This window comes from Typopeltis vanoorti, chromosome 15 (assembly GCF_054136105.1).
Source record: "Typopeltis vanoorti isolate ZY-2024b chromosome 15, IOZ_Tvanoo_1.0, whole genome shotgun sequence".
NCBI lineage: Eukaryota > Metazoa > Arthropoda > Arachnida > Uropygi > Thelyphonidae > Typopeltis > Typopeltis vanoorti.
This window is the reverse complement of record NC_143563.1, coordinates 49,269,683-49,291,887: the sequence shown is the minus strand read 5'-3', so window position 1 is coordinate 49,291,887 and position 22,205 is coordinate 49,269,683. Positions and strand designations below refer to the sequence as shown.

Here is a 22,205-nt window from a genome sequence, read left to right as displayed (position 1 = left end):
TATATTCTCTAGTTTATGCAGTGACCTTTCATGTGGCATTCTAATAAATAATAGTTGCAAAGAATTCTTTTAGAAGAAAATGTTGATGGCACCACATATCAGTGTTGTGCCATCAACTTTTCAATAACTAGTTCTCTCCATTGCATTTTTGTGATTTCAACGATAACTTGGTGCATCATATATCCTTCTGATTTAACAACAACAAAAAAAAAATGCTAGTTTTGTAATTCACAGAACATCTTTTTTCTAGTCTTTTTGCTACAAAATTAAAAGCTGTTCTCTCCCACTTCCATTGGGAATAGTTATTTACTATTTGTAACCTCACTATTTCACATTTTATCTTGCTGCATTTTTCATAAATATTGTTTATCTTTTGTTGATATGTTGAAGAGAGCTACAAATCATTCACAGAAAATATTTTCTGCATGATACTTAAAATGTATCTTGTTATTAATAAGTAAGAAATTAAGGTATTTCAAAATCTGAAATGTAAAATTATCCTCTCTACTAGCCGTTGTGGATGAAATAGTGATACCAAATTGCACTTCTTGTCTATGTTATCCAATAGAGGTTACAGAATCATATGCAAATTTTGTTGGACATCTGTAGACGTCATGGCTGGTTGGGGTGTTAAAGAAACTTTTGTTTTCAAATGATATTGGAATGAGTCACTGTAGATCTATTTGATTTTAATCTCATTTCTTCCCCTTTTCCTGACTTCTTTTATTATGCATCCATGCAAAACTGAAGTCACTTTCTCTTGATGTTGGCCAGCAATCATTATCTCAGTTTTTATGAATTGTGCATCCTCCTCGAAATCAACGCAGTGAAGTCTCCTCTGTTACTATCTTTATTCATAAACATTTCAGTGCAAATCTACAAAATTCTTTTATTTTTGGATTTGCTTACATGAGGGAATTTTAAAAACTTTAGAAAGAGACAGAAGTTGAAGGTGGTGAAGAGAATCAAATAATAGATAACTTTTACACAACAAGGCAATTGAAAATTAAATTACCATTGGTGGTTGGGGGAGTGGTGGCAAATTGAATATATTAAATGTATCCAGGTTTCCAAACTAGCAGCTGAATATTATTATTATTATTTCGGGCAACTCCAAGGAGTCGACAGACTCATCGAGGGAGGCCCTAACATCATGTCAAGAACAACTATTCGACATTCACACAGTATCTATCATATCTCGCCTTGAACTTATTCATGGTCATAGCACCCACAACAGACTCTGGCAGCTTATTCCACTCATTTACCACTCTCCAAGTAAAAAAAAACCTAGCTCTAACATCCTTGTTAACCACATTCTTGCCCAGCTTCCATGAATGGCCCCTAGTCCTCCCACCACCAGTCCTATTCTCAAAAATATCTTCTGGATTGATCTTATAGAAATCCTTCAGTAATTTGAATGTCTCAATCATATCACCCCTTTTACGCCTATCAACCAATTTTTGCAACCCAGAAATCTTCAATCTGTTCTCATAAGGTTCATTCCACAGACCGATCACCATCTTGGTCACTCGTCTCTGGATCCTCTCCACCTCTTCCCTATCAAGAAGAAACCCTGGTGCCCATATCTGGGCACAGTAGTCCAGATGGGGTCTTATCAGGGCTCGATATAGAGGAACAATAACTTGTTTGTCTCTGCTTGTTAAAGTATTTTTCAGTAACCAAGTGATTTGATGAGCTGATTTAGCCACTTTTGTATTGTGCCCCCTAAACTTCAACTCTCTATCCACCAACACTACCAAATCCCTGGCCTCATCAATCTCCTGGAGTACGGTTCCACCAATGTGATATACTGCTGCTAATCTTTTCACTCCATAACCTTACACTTTGCCACATTAAATTGACATCCATTTTCCCTAGCCCAGTCCTCCAAATTATTCAAATCATCCTGCAAAAAATTGTGAGTGCACATCCTGTGCACTCACAATTGCTCTACCCAACTTTGTATCATTAGCAAACAAGTGAACACTTCCTCTCAGATCCTTTCCTATATCGTTAATGAACAAATTGAAAAGTAGTGGTCCAAGAACAGAACCCTGCGGCACACACACACACACACACACACTAGTCACAAGCCGTTTTAGACTCCACTCCTGAATAAACCACTCTCTGGTATCTCTCCATCAACCACCCTCCTATCCATCTCACCAACCCTATATCCATCCCCATCTGCTCCAGTTTACTAATTAGAGTTCCATGTGGTATCCTGTCAAAGGCCAGTAGAATCACTGTAAACCCATTACCCTTATACAGTTCAGCCGTCACTGTGTTATAAAACGTGAGCAAGTTACTCAGGCATGATCTACCCTTCACAAAACCATGTTGCCCCCCATACAGTATCCCATTTTCATCTATCCAATCCTGTATTCTTCTCTTTAGTTTCTCCAAGCCCTTGACAACGATTCCTGATATGCTAATCGGTCAATTTACAACAGTAGTCTTGGAACCTCCTTTATGCAGTGGAACTATTTTCCCCTCTTTCCATCCCCTCGGGACTAACCCAGACCCGAGACTCAGATTAAACAAAATGGTCAAGGGTACTGACAGTTCTTTAGCCGCTTCACGTACGACATGAGCTGGTATACCATCCAATCCCACACATGTATTGACATTGAGGTTTTGCAATAGACTACTCACCTCCACCTCATTCACCACAATTCCCATATAAGCTATTGGTTCATTCATTCCTACAATGTCACCACCTGGATGATATACTCTTGCAAAGCGCTCACTCAGTAATTCCACTATATCAACTGATCCAGTTACCTCCCTACCATCAGTATTCTTTAAAATCATTCTACCATATACATTTTTTCTTTTACTTGCAACATATCGAAAAAACTGTTTGGGATTCTCTTTAAACTGCATGGCTAATGTTCTTTCATAATCCGTTTTTGCTTTTCTTACCACACTAGTTACCCTTCTGGCCTGGGCTTTATACTGTTCATGTACCTGCCGGTCACCTTTCTCCTTAAATTCCCTCCATAGTTGTTTCTTTTTTTGCAGCTCAAACTTAATGGTGTTATTCATCTATTTAACTCCTAATTGTTCTGCTAATTTCAGTCTCTTGATTTATTATTCGGACTCTAGGTATACAGTCAGCCATTGCTTCATGCAAACACTTTTTAACCGCCTCCCATGCACTGTCAACTTCTAGCCTTTGCAGTTGTACATGCCATGGCACTGTACCAATCAATCTCCTAAGCTTGTCATACTTACCAGTTCGATAATTCCACATGTACCCTGTCTTAATTGTAAATTCCACACCTTTAGCCACCTCCCAAGTCAAGACCCCATGATCACTCTCACCAATTGGTGGCAACGTGGTCATATTCGTTACAGCCAAATTCTCAGATGCAATTACCAGGTCAAGCACTCTCTGACCCCTAGTATTTTCCATTACATGCTGTCACAGATAGTTATCCATTAATAACCACATAAAATCCAATTCCTTCCTCCCATGTGTCCTCTCCTCCTTCCAATTATTGTTACCATAGTTGAAATCTCCCATAATAATTACCCTCCTTCTACTCATTTCTTCTATTTGCTTATGCATACTATCTCCACCATCTATTCCATCACCTGGTCTATAGCAGCACCCAACTGTATATTTTGTTCTGCTAATTTCAGTCTCACACCAAATAGCCTCAAATGTGCTCTTTTCTCTATCCTGCAGTTCCACTTCTGTTCTCCTTGGCTGTAGCTCATCCGCTATCATCAATAACACACCTTCCCCCCCCCCATTTTATTCTCCCTGTCTCTCCTGAACACACCATACCCCTCACATTCAATCTCACTAGCTGTGTCATCTTCTGTCAGCCATGTTTCACTAATGCCTATAACCTGTGGTCTGAAAGTGCCAACCAAGGCCAAAAATTCTTCCCTCTTGTTCCTAATACTTCTGGCATTTGTAAACATGAATTGCAGAGGCCAATTTGTCCCATCCCTATTTTGATGCTATCCCATTCTGATTCATGGTCTTTCCTACTCGCATGGGCACATTCACACACTGAACTGTCTTCCTAAAATCTGCATATCTACTCCCCCCCCCCTTAATAACTCTAGTTTCCCTGGTTCTGTACATTCACTTCCACTACATTCGACAACTTTTCAAGTCTCCATACACGAAATCCATTCAAATGTAAACCATCCATTTTATATAACTCCTTTCGCCCATCGAACTCATTCCACACCACTCATCAAACATAATTCACGCATAAAGTCATTGGCAATTATGGCTCTCCTTCTATACTCTTCACTGTCAGACTCATCATATATAAAGAGAAGCAAAAATATAAAGAGTTGAGTGTTAAAATGTGATTTTGAAGCCATAATTTTTTTTTTTCATTAGTTAAAGCCAGCTAATACAAATATATTTGTTTAGGATAGTAGCAAATTTGTCACCTTCTTACAAGATATGTATCAGTGTACATGTTCCAGAGTTGAAAAATTGCATAATTCCTATTTAAAAAAAAAATTAAATAAAGCCCATCATTTTGTTGGATTTTTTGTCCATTCATCAGAAACAGCTTTTTAGCAAAACTGATTTATTGCTGATTTTTTAGAATTTTTTTTATTAAATGTTAATTTAAATATTAAAAGTTCAACTTCATATGATACTCAGGATTTTAGTGTAACCAATTTCCAACCAACAGGTTACCAGTTCGACTGCTGTGGGCATAGATGTTTGTGATTGTCTTTAGATAGGAGATGAACTTGATAGTCTGGTGTGAGACCTCTGCTCTGATTTTGGAGGCCTGAAGTAACTTGAAAAAGTTCCATGTTTGGTCTCTAGAGCAGGGTTTCTGGACTATGTTAAAAAAAAAAAGTCCTTAGCCTACCCATGGTATGAATGTGCTGTAGGATTTGTAGTGTAAAGGCTTGTAGGTGGGACCACACACACACACAGACATATATATAAATTAGCTTATCTGGAATGAACTTTTTAAAAATCCTTGTCTTATGTAGTATTAGACTTCATTCTCTCTGAACAGACTATTGTCAAGAATGGGGAGGAGGAAAAAAAAAGCTACTGCAGATTTAATATCCATTAAAATCTTGCTGTGATTAATCAGTTTCATGGTTAAACAGTATTGGGACTCATCCATAACTGAGCAGCCTTTGACTGTTTCTTTTATTTTGCATTGATTTCAAATATCTGTTTGTTGCTGAAAGAGCTTTACTAATGTATACACTAGATAGAAAAGTAATTGCATGTGTTCATATAAGATTGAACATCTTATTCCTTTCTTGTTTAGATGGAATTAGAAATTAATAAAAAATTGGTTTGTCTTCATCAGGTTTTGGGCAATCAAATATCTTCTTCTGATTGGTGCAATGGTTGGAGCTTTCTTTATTCCTAACACAAACACATTTGGAACAGGTATGTGAAGTATTTGAAAAGTGTGAAATAAATTTTATATTTTGTGACTTAGGTCGAACCTGGATGAATCATTTTGATTGGATGATATAATCTAATTTTTTTGCTTTAATGTCATAAAATGCAACTAAGAATGAATTAAACTAGGTTAATGATGCTCATATTTTCTGTGTTACATCATCAGGGATACAATATGAAAACTGTAATGTGCACATATGCAACACAAAAAAAAAAAAAGTTGAAGTAATGATTAGACTTAAAAGCATAAAGTTCTAGGAGTGGTGCTCTTTTATAAGCACTAGTAGGGTGTCAACCAACAAGCCTGGGTTATAGGGGAAGAGGTTGGAGAATTGCAGGTTCCCATTTGGTAATTTTGCACAACCATATTTATTGAGGTTTGGTTAATTTTAAGATCTATTGATTGGGGCAGGGAGAAACATCAAGTTTGTGTTTAATGCAATGAAATATAGTTTTTTGCATTTCATTGTTTGCAGATAATTATACCATGGTCTGTTAGGCTTGACTACAGACAGACATTAGCAAATTTTCCAGTTATCCATAGACCAGTTATAGCTGCAGAAAACATACTACCTGGAACTGAGAAGGTGAGGAAGTTGGGAATTATTCTTTTGGAAACAATCTTTCGGAACTAGTAATGACAGCCACCTTCATATGGGGTTTGAATAAGTACAGAGCTCTTCAAAGTTCTGGTTATGTTTTCTGAGGTGCCCCGGAAAAAAAAGAATGTTAGCAACACTGTAATCCATATGTTGAGAGGTTTGTGGGATGGAAGGAGGAACAAGTGCTTTATTCAGTTATAATTATAGCCATTTAATTAGTAGGTGTAATGAGTATTGTAGTTCAGCTGTGAGGTAGGCCTGGCTAGAACAGCAGTTGTGTTATTAGAACAAACTGGAAGATTGTTTACCAACTCTTATTTGGAAGAATGTGGAAAAGGCATTTTCCACAATTGCAGCAATAAGGTCTGACAGATGATACCGTAAACAAAGCCCTGCATCAAATGGAAAAATGCTTCACCACATAACTACAAACATTAGCTGTTTTTTATGTAATTGGCAGCAAATCTTTAAAACCACAAACTCAATAGATGTGGTTGTATGAATCCCCTATATGGGGAAACAGGTTCTTTGGCCTTTTAAGACTGCCTGCCAGTGTTCATAGTACCCCCTCCTATTATTGTGCTTTCAGCTTAATCGCTCTACTTGGTGTTTGCGTTACTTGTGTGCAGATAACAATTATACTGTATCCCTAATGCTTTCTCTTTGACACAGAGGATATATTGGAACCAAAAGGTATTCTTCACCCAGCAACCATGGTTTCTTTTAACATAGAATAAACCATAATTTTAATGAATATAACAGTATTATTAATTAAATTAGTTTAATAACTGAATGAATTGCAGATTCTGCAGTCTTTCTTTTCAGAATGTGTAGATGTAGGAACATAACTGTATCTTTTTCAAATTTTATTTTTTGTCACTGTATGGATTTTATCCTTTTCAGTACCATTGATAATTTAATTGGAAGTAATGTATTCAAAGTGCACGCATTTTGTTCTATGAAACAAGTTGTTTTATGAGTCTGCTGCTATGCTGATTTATGAATTGCCCACATAAACATAAGTTTTTTTGATAAACATGGGTGGCATTATCCTTGCATCAGATTAATGAATCAAGAAAGTAAAGCATTCTTCGGATTCTATTTCTAAGATGATTCTGAATTTGTTGTATGAGGATATCAAGCTTACTAAGTACTTTACATGTCGGTGTATAGGACGATCAGCATATAAGACAAGGCCTAAATTTTAGGCTATTTTTAGGTTTAAAGCTTATGTCGGTTGTGTAAGACGATCCCCCAATTTATTCTTTGTTGTATTAATGCAATGTTAGGTATTGTTGTTATATCCGTTACTTTTTTGCATAGCAAAGATTTAGTTCAGGAACGTTTGCATTTTTTTTTTTTTAATTTTAGGATTATTAAAATTGTTGTCATTTAAAATCATGGAACCAGCAACAAAATGCAAAATGAAGAAAGTATGAAGCTTGATTTAAAATATGGGTAATTGAAATGGCAAAGCAAACTAACAACTGTTCTGCTGCAAAAAAGTTTGACATAACTGAGAAGAGAATGGAGGAAGAAAGAAGATATTAAAAAAAAAAAAAAAAAAAAAAAAAAACATGCCAAAGAAAAAATGTGCGATGAGAATGGGGATCACCCGATGGCCGCAACTGTAAAATCACATTGCAGAATGGGTATTTGAACAAAGGCAGAATGGTTATTTGTTACAAGAAATATGATTAGAGCATATGCACTAAAATGGTCTAGATTGAATCTGGATGAAAGTATAGGATTTCAAGCTACTTCAGGATGCTGTAATCGTTTTATGAACAGACAAAATCTGGTAATTCGACAAAAAACGAAAATTGCTCAAAAACTACCAGCAGATCTTGACCACAAACTTACCAGTTTCCATAAATTTATTATTCAGTTAAGACAAGAACATAAATTTCTATTGTCAAATATTGAAAATATGGATGAAATTGCTATGAGCTTTGATATGATAAGCAATAAAACAGTGGTGTTTAAAGATAGTAAGAGTGTGCTAGTTCGAAGTACAGGTCATGAAAAAACAGGGTTTACAGTTGTGTTGTTATGTTTGGCTGATGGAAACTAAGTTAAAACAATGATCATCTTCAAACGTAAAACCAAACCTAGGATAAAATTTCCTTAGGTGTTTTTGTACATTTTCACGAAAAAGGATGGATGGACGAAAATGGTGTAAAATTATTGATAAATAATGTGTGAAACATGTGACCAGTCAGTATAATGAAGAAACACAGTTTATTAGCATGGGATATGTTTCCTAGTCATTTAACTGAGAATACTAAAAGTATTATAGAAAAAAATAACGCAAAAATTGCTAATTTACCAGGTGGTTTAACTTCCACATTGCAACCACTAGACATCTGCTTGAACATTTAAAAATCACATGTGAGAAGAGTGGAACAATTAGATGTTGACTGGTGAAAAATCATTTACAAATAGTGGATCTATGCATGCTGCATAACTTGATATGTTGTGCAATTTTGTTATCAAAGCATGGAATAAAGTAAAAGTAGAGACTGTAATAAAATCATTTTAAAAATGTGGTATCTCTAATCTTATGGATGGTACAGAAGATGAACTGTTGTGGGACACTGATGACGATGAAAATGAAATCAATTCACTGGATTCGAACTGGGATCCATATGACGATCATTTAAACAATGAATCTGAAGAACTATTTTCAACAGATGATGAAGAAAATTAACATGAAAATTGAGGTTAATAATTATTATTTGTTTTTTAAGACTTGAATCTATTGTAACATTTTAAATAAATTTATGTGACAAAAAGTTAATCTGATTTGTTTATAAACACTGCCTATTTTCTTGGATGAGAACTGATACACCAGTTCTCATCCAAGAAATTAAGCTTCCCTTTTTTATACTCGCTGTACAAGACAACCCATGATTTCAAGGTTTTTTTTTGTAGTATTTGAGAGTCATCTTATATGCTAACATTGTTTCATTCATTTAGTAGAGTGTGGCTAGTTGGAATGAAATGTTCACATTGTCTGAGGTAGCTGTTTGTCAAGCATGGAGTTGGGAACTTTTCATCACTGTTACTTCAGTTTGTTCATGTATCTTATTTATCCATGTAAGATAGCTAGAATGCCTTGTTAATTTCATATATGCTCTGAGATCTTGGGATCTCAGACCACTGGGATAAATGCAACAAAAGAGGTCAAAACTGATCAGTTTTCAGAAAAATTTAAACACTTGTCATTAACTTTGGTCAAGTGAGCATTCTTTTTGTATAGTACCTTGACTGACCTCTGAGATGTGATGAGAATCAGCCAGATATTCAACTTGTTAAGTAGTGCAGCTAACGCAGTTTAACTTGGTGTAATGGGCAGCCAGATTTATGAAACTTAGGCAATCCGTATATTCTAGGTGCTTGTCTATGGTATGTTAGTTTACCAATTAATATTTTAGGTAACATTCGTTAGGGATCTGACCAATCGTTGCATCTCTACTGATATGGTAGGTCAGCTTACTTGAGGGACAAGCAACATTTATCATAATCTATAGTCTACGAAAGCTATAACTTACTAGCATTTGTTATTGTTGTTCCTAAGTGAATGAAAAATCTTTAATTCAGAGATAACAATATAGCAGGATGATAGTCTTTCATTATAGAGTATTGGCCGCTTTGAGGCAAAGCCTATTTCCATCCATTTACCAATACATCTTCAAGTTCTGTTCAATAACATATATGAAGTCCATAAAGTTTTTTTTTTACATTATTACAAATTCATAACATGTAACAAATATGTTCCATTCATCAGAATTCAGAGGACAGTACAATTTCCCAAAACTGAGTTTAGAATTTTGAAAATGAATGTTTCCCAATAATTCATGGGAGTTATTGGGAATTATCAGTTCTCTTGTGACATTGCACTGCTAATTAATTATTAAAGCTAGTCTGGCACAAATATAAATTGTTTATGCTTCCATTGGTTTCTTTGTTTGATCTTAGCAAATTGAAGAATAATTTTAACTGCTAACAATTCTTAAAGAGCAAGTTAATTTTCATGAATAATGCAACCCATGAAAGTTCGAAAATCTGTAGTACATGAGTACTAGTGGATTAATGCTTAAATAATTGGACTATTATGTACTCAGATTTGGTCACATAGTTTTCATTATGATGTTGAAACTTTGCAGAAGGTCCGGTAGTTATTGACTAAGACAATATTAGGACTCTGGAGTGTTGGTTAGGGAGGGACATAGAGGTTGAAGAAATTACAGTAATTTACAGTATGATGGATAGGAGGAAAAGAGGTGATGTGATAAAAATGTTGGTGAGGGAATTTTATCTGATTATTACAAAGAGGATTATTAAAAGATTAGAAGGTGAAACAGAAAAAACGAGGTCATTCCTGAGAGTTGTGTAATGGTGCAGTGAAGAAGTGTGAAGTGATCCACAATTCTTCATGTAAAAAAACATGGAGAATTGTGGATGAATAGAGCACATTACAAGAATGCATTAATAAATGTAGGAAGTGTTAAGGATTTTAAGCATCAGTATGATAAATATGTTGTGTGAATGAACCTCCCACAATGGACTGACTCCATGGAGGTTGGTGTGATGATAATAATACAGAAATGCTACTTTGGAGAAAAATCCTTTTTTGAGTTGCATCAGGCTTCTTATTAGCAGGATGGTGGTCCTGCACTGGAGTATATTTATTCGTCACCACCTGAAATCATTCAGAAACATCCATGCTAGTGAGATTTGAACTGCAGTATATTGAAGAATGTTATCTATTTAGCCAGCCAGGTCAGCCATATTACTCAGGTTCCTGTACAATGTTCTGTCTTTAGAACAGTGGTCTGGATTGGTTATCCCTTTACTTGCCAACATTATAAACATGCTAGAGATATACAATCCTTTGCAGGTAAAACTGCCATTAAAAAATAATATATGTACAGTAGCAAACAAATTAATCTGAACAAGCAGCCCAAGTTTTTGACGTTTGATTTTTGTTTCAGTTCACAGTAGTTTTGGTTTTAGTTCACTATTTTGATTGAGTGCTGCATGTTTTAACCGTCTCTACAATGTTTATTAATAGTATTGTGCATTTTTAATAGTGTAAACAAGTTGACATTCATATGTTTTATTCATTTTGTGTAGCTATAAAATGTATACTTCTCCAAAAAAAGCATTTAAAAATATGTACTCTTTCTCAGCACACATCATTGAGTCAGTGACAAATTGCCAATCAGTGTGATTTTAGTTTCAGTACTGCTAATGTGATTTTAAAGAGATTTAGGGAGATGGAGTGTCTTTTCTCCTGACAGAAAAGGAAAATGTGGGTGAAAAAGGAAAACTACACTTATTCAAGATTGCTTAGTTAGGAAAAGAAAATTAATCCAAGATTGTCTGCTGTAGATTTAAATAGAGACGTTGCAACTAGTGGGATTAACGTTTCTGACATGATAGTCCATTGAAAATTATTGGAAGCAGGGAGGACTGTCCTTCCCTTAATGCAGAGCATTATACATGTCCGCATGATGTGCATTGCATTATGGGAGATACTAAGACAAGTGATGAGAGCTTAGTCCACCTTTACCACAAGTTGCCTCAGTCCTGAAGATACTTCATGTGCAAACTTTGTTTGCTTACACTTGGATAAAGGATTAAACTAAATTTATTATAGTCTAACCAAGTGGGAAAAAACTTCGAACTGTTGATGTAGGCTGTGCAGAAAAAGAGGCTCAAGTGGGCAAAAATGTTCAAAGATTGGACATTTGAAGTGGAAAACGGTCACATTCTCAGATGAGAGCCTTATTATTATTTGTCCAAGGAGAGCAAGTACCCTGCAGTGTTCTCCCCAGAAATGTTTACTAGCTGGGTGGAATGAAGCATTAGCCGGGCGTACAAAAAAAGATACTGCACAGTATTTTCTACTATTTGTAAATACAACCCCTCTAATAACAATGAAAGCTTCAGAATTTCAGTTTCCTATTATCTTCATACCACCAACTAAAAGCTGACATCAATATAATATTAATATTGTAAATATAACTTTAGTGTTTGTTACATACTAAATAAACTTCAAATGCAAAAAGTTTCCATCATATTTAACTGAAAAATGTAAATTCCATCATCCATATAAACAAACAAATCTTAGCATAAACAAGTGAATCTTCAATAGAATATTATAAAAATGCATATTTTGAATATGTGAGTTAAGAAAGACCCTTTTTCATAACAAATTAAAATAGCAATTTTATTAGAAATTACTTCAAACAATGATAATATCTTATATAGCAATTATAATGAAAAAGACTAGGATTTTTCTTATTTTCGCATTAAGTAATGAAAAACCTAGTAATGCTCACAGCTTAAAATTCTATACATTAATTCTTCTTAGAAGCCCAGTTGTCAGCAGCTTTTTCGTAATTAAAATCTGTTGGATCTGGTCCCTCCAGTAAAATCAGCATCAGATTATTTAGAGTGTTCTGACTGATGCGATTCCTCATACAGGTTTTTATCCTTTTTAATGCAGAGAAATCCCTTTCACATTCAGCTGTGCTCATAGGTATGGCCAGTCCAACAGCAGCTAGTTTTGCTAAATTTGTAAAAGACTCTTTGAGCTCAGATGTTGTTAATTTCAGCAGCATTTGTCTTAGATCAAGATTTTTGTATGACTGTCCATTAATCATTTTTGATGCAACTGCCCATTCTAGTTTAGTACTTTCATATTTTCTTTTAAGGTTACACGGTGATCAGCATTCATATTTATAAATTTTGGGACACAAACACACACGTGTTGAACAGATTATTTTATTAATTACTAATAAAATAAAACTTGACGTTTCAGCCCCTGTATCGAGGTCATCATCGGAAGAATACAAGTGTATAAGGAACCAAGCTACATGCTTATGCCCTGTATACCGGTAAACTAAATCTACGTAGTTAATTAATCCTTTTCCCTAGCCTGACCTCTAGTGAGAAAAAAATAAAATAAATATAAAATAAATAAAAAATAAAATAAAATAATAATAAAAAATAAATTAATTTAAAAAAAATTAAATAAATACAACTACAATAAACTGCTAAAGTCCTCATGTATTAATATTCTTCTGGATTTGTACAGTTCTGATTGTTATAATATGATTTCTTTCAGTTGCTGTTGAATGTTACAAACACTTCACCAGGTTGTCTTCTTGTAGTGGGATTTTTCTATGGCTAGTTAAGGTTGTTATACAGGTTGTAGATGGGTCCTCTGCATTCTTGAAATGGTTAGGCCATCATTTTTGTTGAGATTTGGGTTGTGTTTGAGCATTTCATATGACTCTTTAAATTTTCTCTCAAACCAGGTATTGGTGTGGTGCAGGGACTTGGTATTTTTCCAATCAATTCTGTGGTATGTTTGGAGTGCGTGGTCAGAAAGGCCGGTTTCCCCAAAATGGAGGTATTTAATGTGTCGTTTGTGTTCGTCTTGTCTGATTGGGATAGTTCGCCCTGTTTCCCCTATGTATGGTATGTTACATGTGCATTGTATTTTGTATCTGTGCTTGGGCCAATGTTGTTTAATTTGTATATAAATGATATAAGAAATGGCTTAAAGGGAGATATTCAGTTGTTTGCTGATGATGCAAAGTTGTGTAACGCAATAAAAAATCAAGCTGATGTTGAAAGTTTGCAGGATGATTTAAATAAGCTGGTAAAATGTGCAAAAGATAATGGATGTCAGTTCAATGTGGAAAAGTGTAAAGTCATGCATTTTGGGATTAAAAGATTACCAGCTGTGTACTACATTGATGGAAAGGTACTCCAAGAGATTGATGAGGCTAGGGACTTAGGGGTGTTGGTAGATAGGGAGATGAAGTTCAGAGGACACATTGCTAAGGTGTCCAAGATTGCACATAGGATTACTTGGTTGTTGAGGAACACACTGACATCCAGAGATAAAGAGATTATTATTCCCCTTTATAAAGCATTGATACTTCCACATTTGGATTACTGTGCTCAGGTCTGGTCACCTGGATTCCTTGGAGATGAGGAGACTGTGGAGAGGGTTCAGAGAAGAGTGACCAAGTTGGTGAGTGATATAAAAAATGCCTCCTACATTGATAGATTGAGAGCTTGTGGATTGCAGAGATTTGTTGATAGGCGAAGAAGAGGGGATATGATAGAAACATTTAAATTACTGAAAGGTTTTATAGGATTGATGCAGGGGAAATGTTTCAGCTGTGTGATAGTGATGGAAGAACAAGAGGTTATCTCTGGAAATTAAAGAAGAGTGTGGTTAACAAAGGTGTCAGAACAAGGTTTTTTGCCTGGAGGGTGGTGAATGAGTGGAATTCATTGCCTGACTTAGTTGTGAGTTCTTCGTCTGTAAATGAATTCAAGAAGAGATGCGACAGATATTGTTTTGCTAGTTTGGGTCTCCCGCAATGAGTCTACTGACTCCATGGAGATACCCATAATAATAATACCCCTGAGTGGGCTAGGTGTAGAACTTATCTTTAGAAGAACTGAGTAGGTGCCTTAACTTATTTGGGGGTTTAAAGGTGGTTTTAATGTTGTATTTGCATAGTGTTCTGTCTATTTTTTTTCAGAAATGCCTCTAACATAACTTCCCTCTGGCTGTCTCTCCTTCTCAATTTACTGCAAACCTACACACACAGGCCAATACATACACAAAAATTCTTACCACCACCACTCAACACAAAAACTAGTTGTCATAAGCACCCTTAAACACAGAGCTCTATTTGTTCCAATGAATAGGCTTTAAACCAGGAATACAAGATCATCAACCAAACATTTATAAAAAATGGATACAGTAAAAAAATATTCACAAGATCCTCCATAAAGATACCAGTAATAACAAAAAAGATTTCAGGAATGCCATTGCCATTCCTTATGTTAGTGGCATTTCTGAAAAAATAGACAGAACACTACACAAATACAACATTAAAACCACCTTTAAATCCCCAAATAAGTTAAGGCACCTACTCAGTTCTTCTAAAGATCCTCTTCCACACCTAGCCCACCCAGGGGTATACAAAATACAATGCACATGTAACATACCATACATAGGGGAAACAGGGTGAACTATCCCAATCAGACAAGACGAACACAAACGACACATTAAATACCTCCATTTTGGAAAAACCGGCCTTTCTGACCACCCACTCCAAACATACCACAGAATTGATTGGAAAAATACCAAGTCCCTACACTGCACCAAAACCTGGTTTGAGAGAAAATTTAAAGAGTCATGTGAAATGCTCAAACACAATCCAAATCTCAACAAAAATGATGGCCTAACCATTTCAAGAATGCGGAGGACCCATCTACAACCTGTATAACAATCTTAACTAGCCATAGAAAAATCCCACTACAAGAAGACAACCTGGTGAAGTGTTTGTAACATTTAACAGCAACTGAAAGAAATCATATTATAACAATCAGAACTCTACAAATCCAGAAGAATATTAATACATGAGGACTTTAGCAGTTTATTATAGTTGTATTTATTATTATTTTTTTATTATTTTATTTTATTTTATTTTTTTTTTAGTTTTATATACTAGAGGTCAGGCTAGGGAAAAGGATTAATTAACTACGTAGATTTAGTTTACCGATATACAGGGCATGAGCATGTAGCTTGGTCCCTTATACACTTGTATTCTTCCGATGATGACCTCGATACAGGGGATGAAACGTCAAGTTTTATTTTATTAGTAATTAATAAAATAATCTGTTCAACATGTGTGTTTTTGTGTCCCTAAATTTATAAATATGAGTAGTTCTTTCATAGTTTAAAACTGCAGGACTTCCATTTCTAGAATAATAATCAAAAAGTATCTCAGAAGCCTCATGTTCATCATGACTTTTTGCATTGAAAAAGCAGGAAATGATTGGCATATCTGGAAATCTTGCTTCTATGTGTTTAATAACTGTGCCTATGTATTTATCATATATTGTAGTCTTAAACGTAATAACATAGAATCTGAATAATCAATGTGAAGGTCTGACCATTCACCTGAAAGATGCTGATGAAGATTTTGAAAATGACTGCCAGGAGTGTCTTTCAGTTTCATGTTGGATAGTTTTCTGGCTTCTAAGACTGGCTCTATTTCAGATAAGTCAACTTCTTGTTGACTTAACTGAAATCATGGCAAAGGCAAGATCTAGACAAGTTAGATAAATGCGGTAACACATCTGAAAGCATCATTAGTGAAGCTACTACGAAATTGTATGTTCTGATGTATTTACTTAAACCTTCAGCTGTGATATCATTTCATTCGGTGGCCTCTCTTTCCAATGCAGCTATAACACTCCCCATGCATTCTCTTAGAGACTGTATTGCAGAATCATGAGACACCCATCTAGTGTCACTAGCCATTTTAAGTTTAATCTGAGTACTGTTCAGTATATTTTGGATTTGGGTTAAACCAGCCATCCTGACTGAGGAAGAAGAAAAACGATTGCTTTAACCACCTTACCAGCCATTATGGATCAATACGCATCCTCATACGCTTCATATCCATCAATATATTTCAATGTAATATCAATGGTATTACAATTTTAATATGCACTTTGCATCCATGTTTACTTGGACGTATATATATGTCCTGGCCGGTAACTTGGTTAAGATATCATTAAACATGACTAAATAAGGCACTTTAGCAGCTGCTTGGGCACTAGCAAGAGCCATTTGGTGGTTTACACAATGACAGTTGACCATGAGTCCATCTGTTTTATCTTTGAGCAGTTTTGCAACTCCCTTTTGCTTTCCAATCATGACAGTTGCTCCATCAGATCCTGGGCTACTAGATTACAAGTTTTATATCAGCTGTTTTAAAACTGAGATGTCTGTAGTTTCATCACATAAAACACTGAAATAACCTGCAGAATGTATATTTTTCAGTATTTCAGATCTAATTTTTGATGCTAAAATATCAATCAACTCTTGTATTATTCTTTCTGAGGTATAATGTGCATTTTTACCAACGTTAAGATGTTCTAAGTAGGAACAGCCCATAGCCTTGCAATGCTCAAGCAATTTTTCAAATAATGTATGTGGTAACTCATTTTTTGCTAACCAATACATAGATCTTAAGATCCCAGAAAAGCATCTCTCTGCAAGTTATTCAGAATTGAAATTGATTTTTCAATTTGCCCTATTTCAGTTTCTTCTAGTATACGTTTTTCAATTATATCTGAACAAGAATCAATGTGTTACTTGCTTTGTTCATGGTCAATTAAGCTTTCTTTTCGAAGTCTTCTGCATAGCATAGTTATCCAGGTCACTTCCTTGTTTTTGGGTCATCTCGTTCCATATTTTATACATGTGGAACACATCATTCCATTATCTTTCACCACTAACCAATGGAATTTTTTAAAACCATTCATTGTTAATACCCTATAAGTGGTGTTTAGATGCACATTTGAAAGAGACTCTGCAGAAATCGACGATTTTCTGTTGTTGGTTTGGTGTCTTCTATGTCTACTATGCTTATCGGTTTCATCTTTCTTAAAATAACTTAAGAGTGTGTTTTTCTGACTTGACTTTTTACTCATTATGGGGTAATTTAATAAATACAAAATATCATTGTTATCAAATTAATCAGAACAAATCACTAAATTGTACACTGACAGTAATACACTGGTCCCCTGATGAAAACAAGAGGGGCCTTGTTCAACTGGGTGACACCCCAGCCGGCATGAAATTCTGTCATGCTGTACGATCATTTTTTATTTTGGTTTAAGCCAATAAGAATACAATTTGGTCAGCTAAATCCCAAATTTCCAGCCCATCCTCGTTCGTTCAGTATCCAGGTAGATACCTAACAGGGTGCACCACGTGAAGGTGAGGATTGGACATTAGGTCAGAAGCCCTGATCGATTCTCTGCATTCCTTTAAAGGCTATGTGGAGGTCTCCTCTCAGTTATATAGCTTTGACCCTTAAGCACCCCTTACTCAAGATTTACCAACTTTGTTGGTAAATCTATTTTTTTAATCTTTGTTTACAATTTTGTTGGTTCCCACCAACAAAATGTAATTGGTACTATAGATTTACCAATAACATTTTGTTGGTGGGAAAATCACAATAAAAAAAAAAAAATAATAATAATAATTGAGTAAGTTTTATAATCAGTTATTAACTGATTGATATGAGAATGTGATTTTCTCAGCATTATTTATATCTGTATTTCTGTCCTTTAGGCATTCTTTAGTGAATGTACTATTTTAAGTGATGTAATTTTGTTTCAGAAATTAAATATATGAAGAACTTTTTGCTCCACTGCTTATAACATCTGACTTAGAGATGATGATTAAAAAAAAAAAAGTCTTCATTTTCAGTCTTCTGGAGGATGCCATAGGATTTCCATCCAATATATCAAATCTATTAGAGAAATTCTCTCTATATTAAATTTGCATGTTATTTTTTAAACTAACTGCTTTATTCCTTTTGGATCCATGATGGCAATGTTGACTGTACTTTTCTTTTATAACACTTGATTCTACACCTTTTTGGCATTAACACTGAAAACAGTCAACAAACTTGGCTGAATATATGAAATTCAGTAAATTTAATGTAATTTAATTGTTCATCAATCAGTGTCTTAAATAATAATAAACAAGAGTGGCACTAATAGATGTATTACTTTGAATCATCATCAGAAAACAAAAGTGCTGAAATAAGAAAGAAAAATTATAAAAGCATTACAAATACTTATGAAAGCTGATATTACATCTACTCATTCATTTGAACTTATAGGATGTGTGTTCATTTATAAGCAGTAAACTAGGTTGGAATATTTAGAAGGGATTGCTTAATGGTTAAAACTAGATAACTGAGAGGAGATCATCACTAGATGCTGAACAAATAAGAATAGACTGCTAGAACTTGGACTAATAGACAAATTACAAAAGTATTATTACATCAGCACAGTTGTTACTGCAACAAAAAAACAGGTAGAATTCTTCTAAATGATAAGTACTAGTCATATTCGGGCAATGATATCTAAGTAGAATTCTTCTACTTATCGTTTAGAACAATTCTACCTGTTTTTGTTTTAGTAACATCAACTGTGTCGATAATGTTGTGCAGAGTGATTTCAAGTAGAATAATGTAGTTCAGAACAAAAGTATATGTAAGATTTGAAATAAGAGTGATAATTTAGTTTTGAGCAAGATTGAAATTGAGTATTCAGAAGAAAAGTGTGTAAGAAATTTTGAAGAAGAATCAAGTTCAGCTTTTAGAGGTTGTCAAATATTATTTAAAAAAAAGTTTGAAAACAAAATCCAGTCCTTGGAGACCCAGGAGCAGACTCTAAAGAAAACATTGACTGATTCAGTCAGAGAGACATGTGAAGTTTTCTATAAGGATAAGAAAAATCAGAACTCCATGATGGACTCAAGAAGCTAAAAAGGCAGTTGTTGAAGAGAAGTAAGCATATCGAAAGTTCTAGCAAGTAAGTCAGCTATGGTATAAGAGAATGCAGAAAAAAGTGTAAGAACATAAATTGGCATGTCAAAGTAACAAAAATCATGGACAAACTTGATAAGAATGTTAGGTAAATATCAGGAAGGTTGCAAAATGTTCTGGAGGATATTCCAAAAACTTAAAAATAGAAATGGAGAGAAGTACTATAAAATGTATTGGAGTTGGAAAAAAGATGACATGAAAATTGAAGCTAAACATATTCTACATGTCTGGAGTAATTACTTTGAAAGGCTATAGAAAGAAATGAGAAGTGACAGTGTGGTGGTATAAAATATTCAAGAGAAATGCAGTTAGGAATACATATCAATATCTGGATAGAAAGTTGTTAAAAACCTGAAATATAAAAAAAGACAGCTGGCATTGATGGCATACAACCAGAAGTGCTCAAACATGGAAGTATAAAAGCTTTACAATGACTACAGTGCTTAATTCAAAAGGCATGGTCACAGGGTTTGAATTCCAGATGATTGCAGTAGAGCTCTCATACTTCCCATCTTTAAACTGAATGTGAAAATTCATTTCCCAATTGAGTGTTCTAGATAAGATTTATATAAACATATTAATTTTTAACATGGCAATATCATGTTAAAAATGAGGATATTAGGAAAGAACTTGACATTGTCAGCATCCAGGAATGCGTTAGCAGAGCTAATCTCAGATGGTATGGTCACTTAAATAGAATGGGAGAGGAAAGATTAGCAAAACAAGTGTTCTCTGCCAGGTTGGCAGGAAAACGACCCAGAGGAAGACCAAGATATAGGTGGATTGATACGGTACAAAGTGCCTTAGACGATAGAAATATAAGATCTGATAATGTTGGAGTCTTGACAAGTAACAGACTGATTTGGAGGAAAATTGTAGATAGGAAGTTAGTAATGATGTAATTTTTTCATGTAGTACTGTCATATCCTGTACACCCCTTGAGGGTACATGACAGGAATTTGATGATGATGATGATGATATTAATCAGAATCAGATATGTAAGTGGGATTGGGTGTAATGGGTATATACTATTTTTAGGAGTGACAGAAGAGATAGGGGAGGAGGAGTACTACTAATGATATCTGATGACTTAAGTCCATTTAGGATAGAAACACAAGAACAATGAAGGTAACAATGTCCCATGTAGCAGTGAGTTTGAGTTTATCTGGTGTGATGTGGAGGTTAACAGAATGAAATATATGGTGGGCGTTGCTATAGATCTGGCAACTCAGTTGCAGGGGACAAAGAAATGCATTGCCAATTTAGCCTTATGGGTACCAAATGAGCGATCATTATGGGTGACTTTAATTTTCTAAACATTGATTGGATAGAAGAGAAATCTCATGATAAGAAAAAAAAAAAAAGAGGAATATATTGAATTGTTATAAATTTAGTTTAATCCTTTATCCAAGTGTGAGCAAACAAAGTTTGTGCCTGAAAGTATCTTCAGGACTGGGGTAAGGTGGTGCAACTTGTTGCAAAGGTGGAGCAAGCTAACATCACTCCTATCTCAGTATCTCCCACAATGCAAAACACATCTCCTTGCAGATATGTATAATATTATGCATTAAGGGCCATTACCCAGACTAGTTTCGACCTTTATTGAGGTCTCTTCAGTGGGAGCCAGGCCCAAGTGGAGATACCAGGCAGAAGCATTAGCAAGGTCATCTCTACCTATAGGAGTTGCCAAACAGTGTGCCACCTTTTTATTAAATTACTCTGGATTTAGAGAAAGATGTTGAAAGTTTATTTTTCACTTCATTAGACTATAATAAATTTAGTTTAATCCTTTATCCAAGTGTGAGCAAACAAAGTTTGCGCCTGAAAGTATCTTCAGGACTGGGGTAAGGTGAACCTTACCCCAGTCCTGAAGATACTTTCAGGCGAACCTTACCCCAGTCCAGAACCTTACCCCAGTAAGGTTCTGGACTGGGGTAAGGTGAACCTTACCCCAGTCCTGAAGATACTTTCAGGCGCAAACTTTGTTTGCTCACACTTGGATAAAGGATTAAACTAAATTTATTATAGTCTAATGAAGTGAAAAATAAACTTTCAATATTGAATTGTTGCGAGACAACTTTCTCAAACAGCATGTGAAAGAAGGAACTTGAGGTCAAAGAGTGTTGGATTTGCTCATACCATCAGAGGAGGTCTTTGTTAAGAATATGACTATTTTACCACCAATTGGTGACGGTGATCATGCTCTGCTTTCTTGGTAAGTATCTAATTGTGTTGATGTTCCAATTAAAACAGGTTACATGTTGAACTACAAAGTTGGAAATTATGATCAACTTAGGAGAAAAACTAAAAACTTCAGTTCCATTGTATCAGTTACTGAATGGAAAAAATGCCAGCAATTCATGGGAATATTTGAAAAAGTGCTTAAATGAGGTGGTATCTGAATGTATCCCTAGTGTTTGAAGAATAATAAATAGGTGAGGAGTGAATGGATGTGCAACCTTATTAAGCACATCCATTCACGCAGATCCACAAGAAGAAAATGATGTGAAAAGAATATCTTGAGAATAAGAGAGGAGTTATGAAATATATAAAGTCAGGTGACGAAAAGTAATGAGTATTGTGCAGAAAGCTAAATTGGAGTATGAAAAGAAATTGGCCATGCAAGCTAAAAGCAATCCAAAAGAATTTTATCGTTATGCTGCAAGCAAAAGAAAAAAAATGAATATTAAAGAATAACTTGATTGAATGCAGATGGTACTCTAGTTC

General features: G+C 34.9%; 1 protein-coding gene across 2 annotated transcripts in view; it reads left to right on the top strand.

Annotated features, from left to right (window-relative positions):
- LOC150098748 (putative serine incorporator) overlaps positions 1–22,205 on the top strand; it is a 245,919-nt gene that overhangs the window by 35,132 nt on the left and 188,582 nt on the right. For both annotated transcript variants that reach the window (XM_090405622.1, XM_090405621.1), the window contains exon 4: positions 5,319–5,401. In XM_090405622.1, coding sequence (XP_090261748.1) covers positions 5,319–5,401 — 83 coding nt within the window. The remainder of the gene's footprint in view (positions 1–5,318; positions 5,402–22,205) is intronic.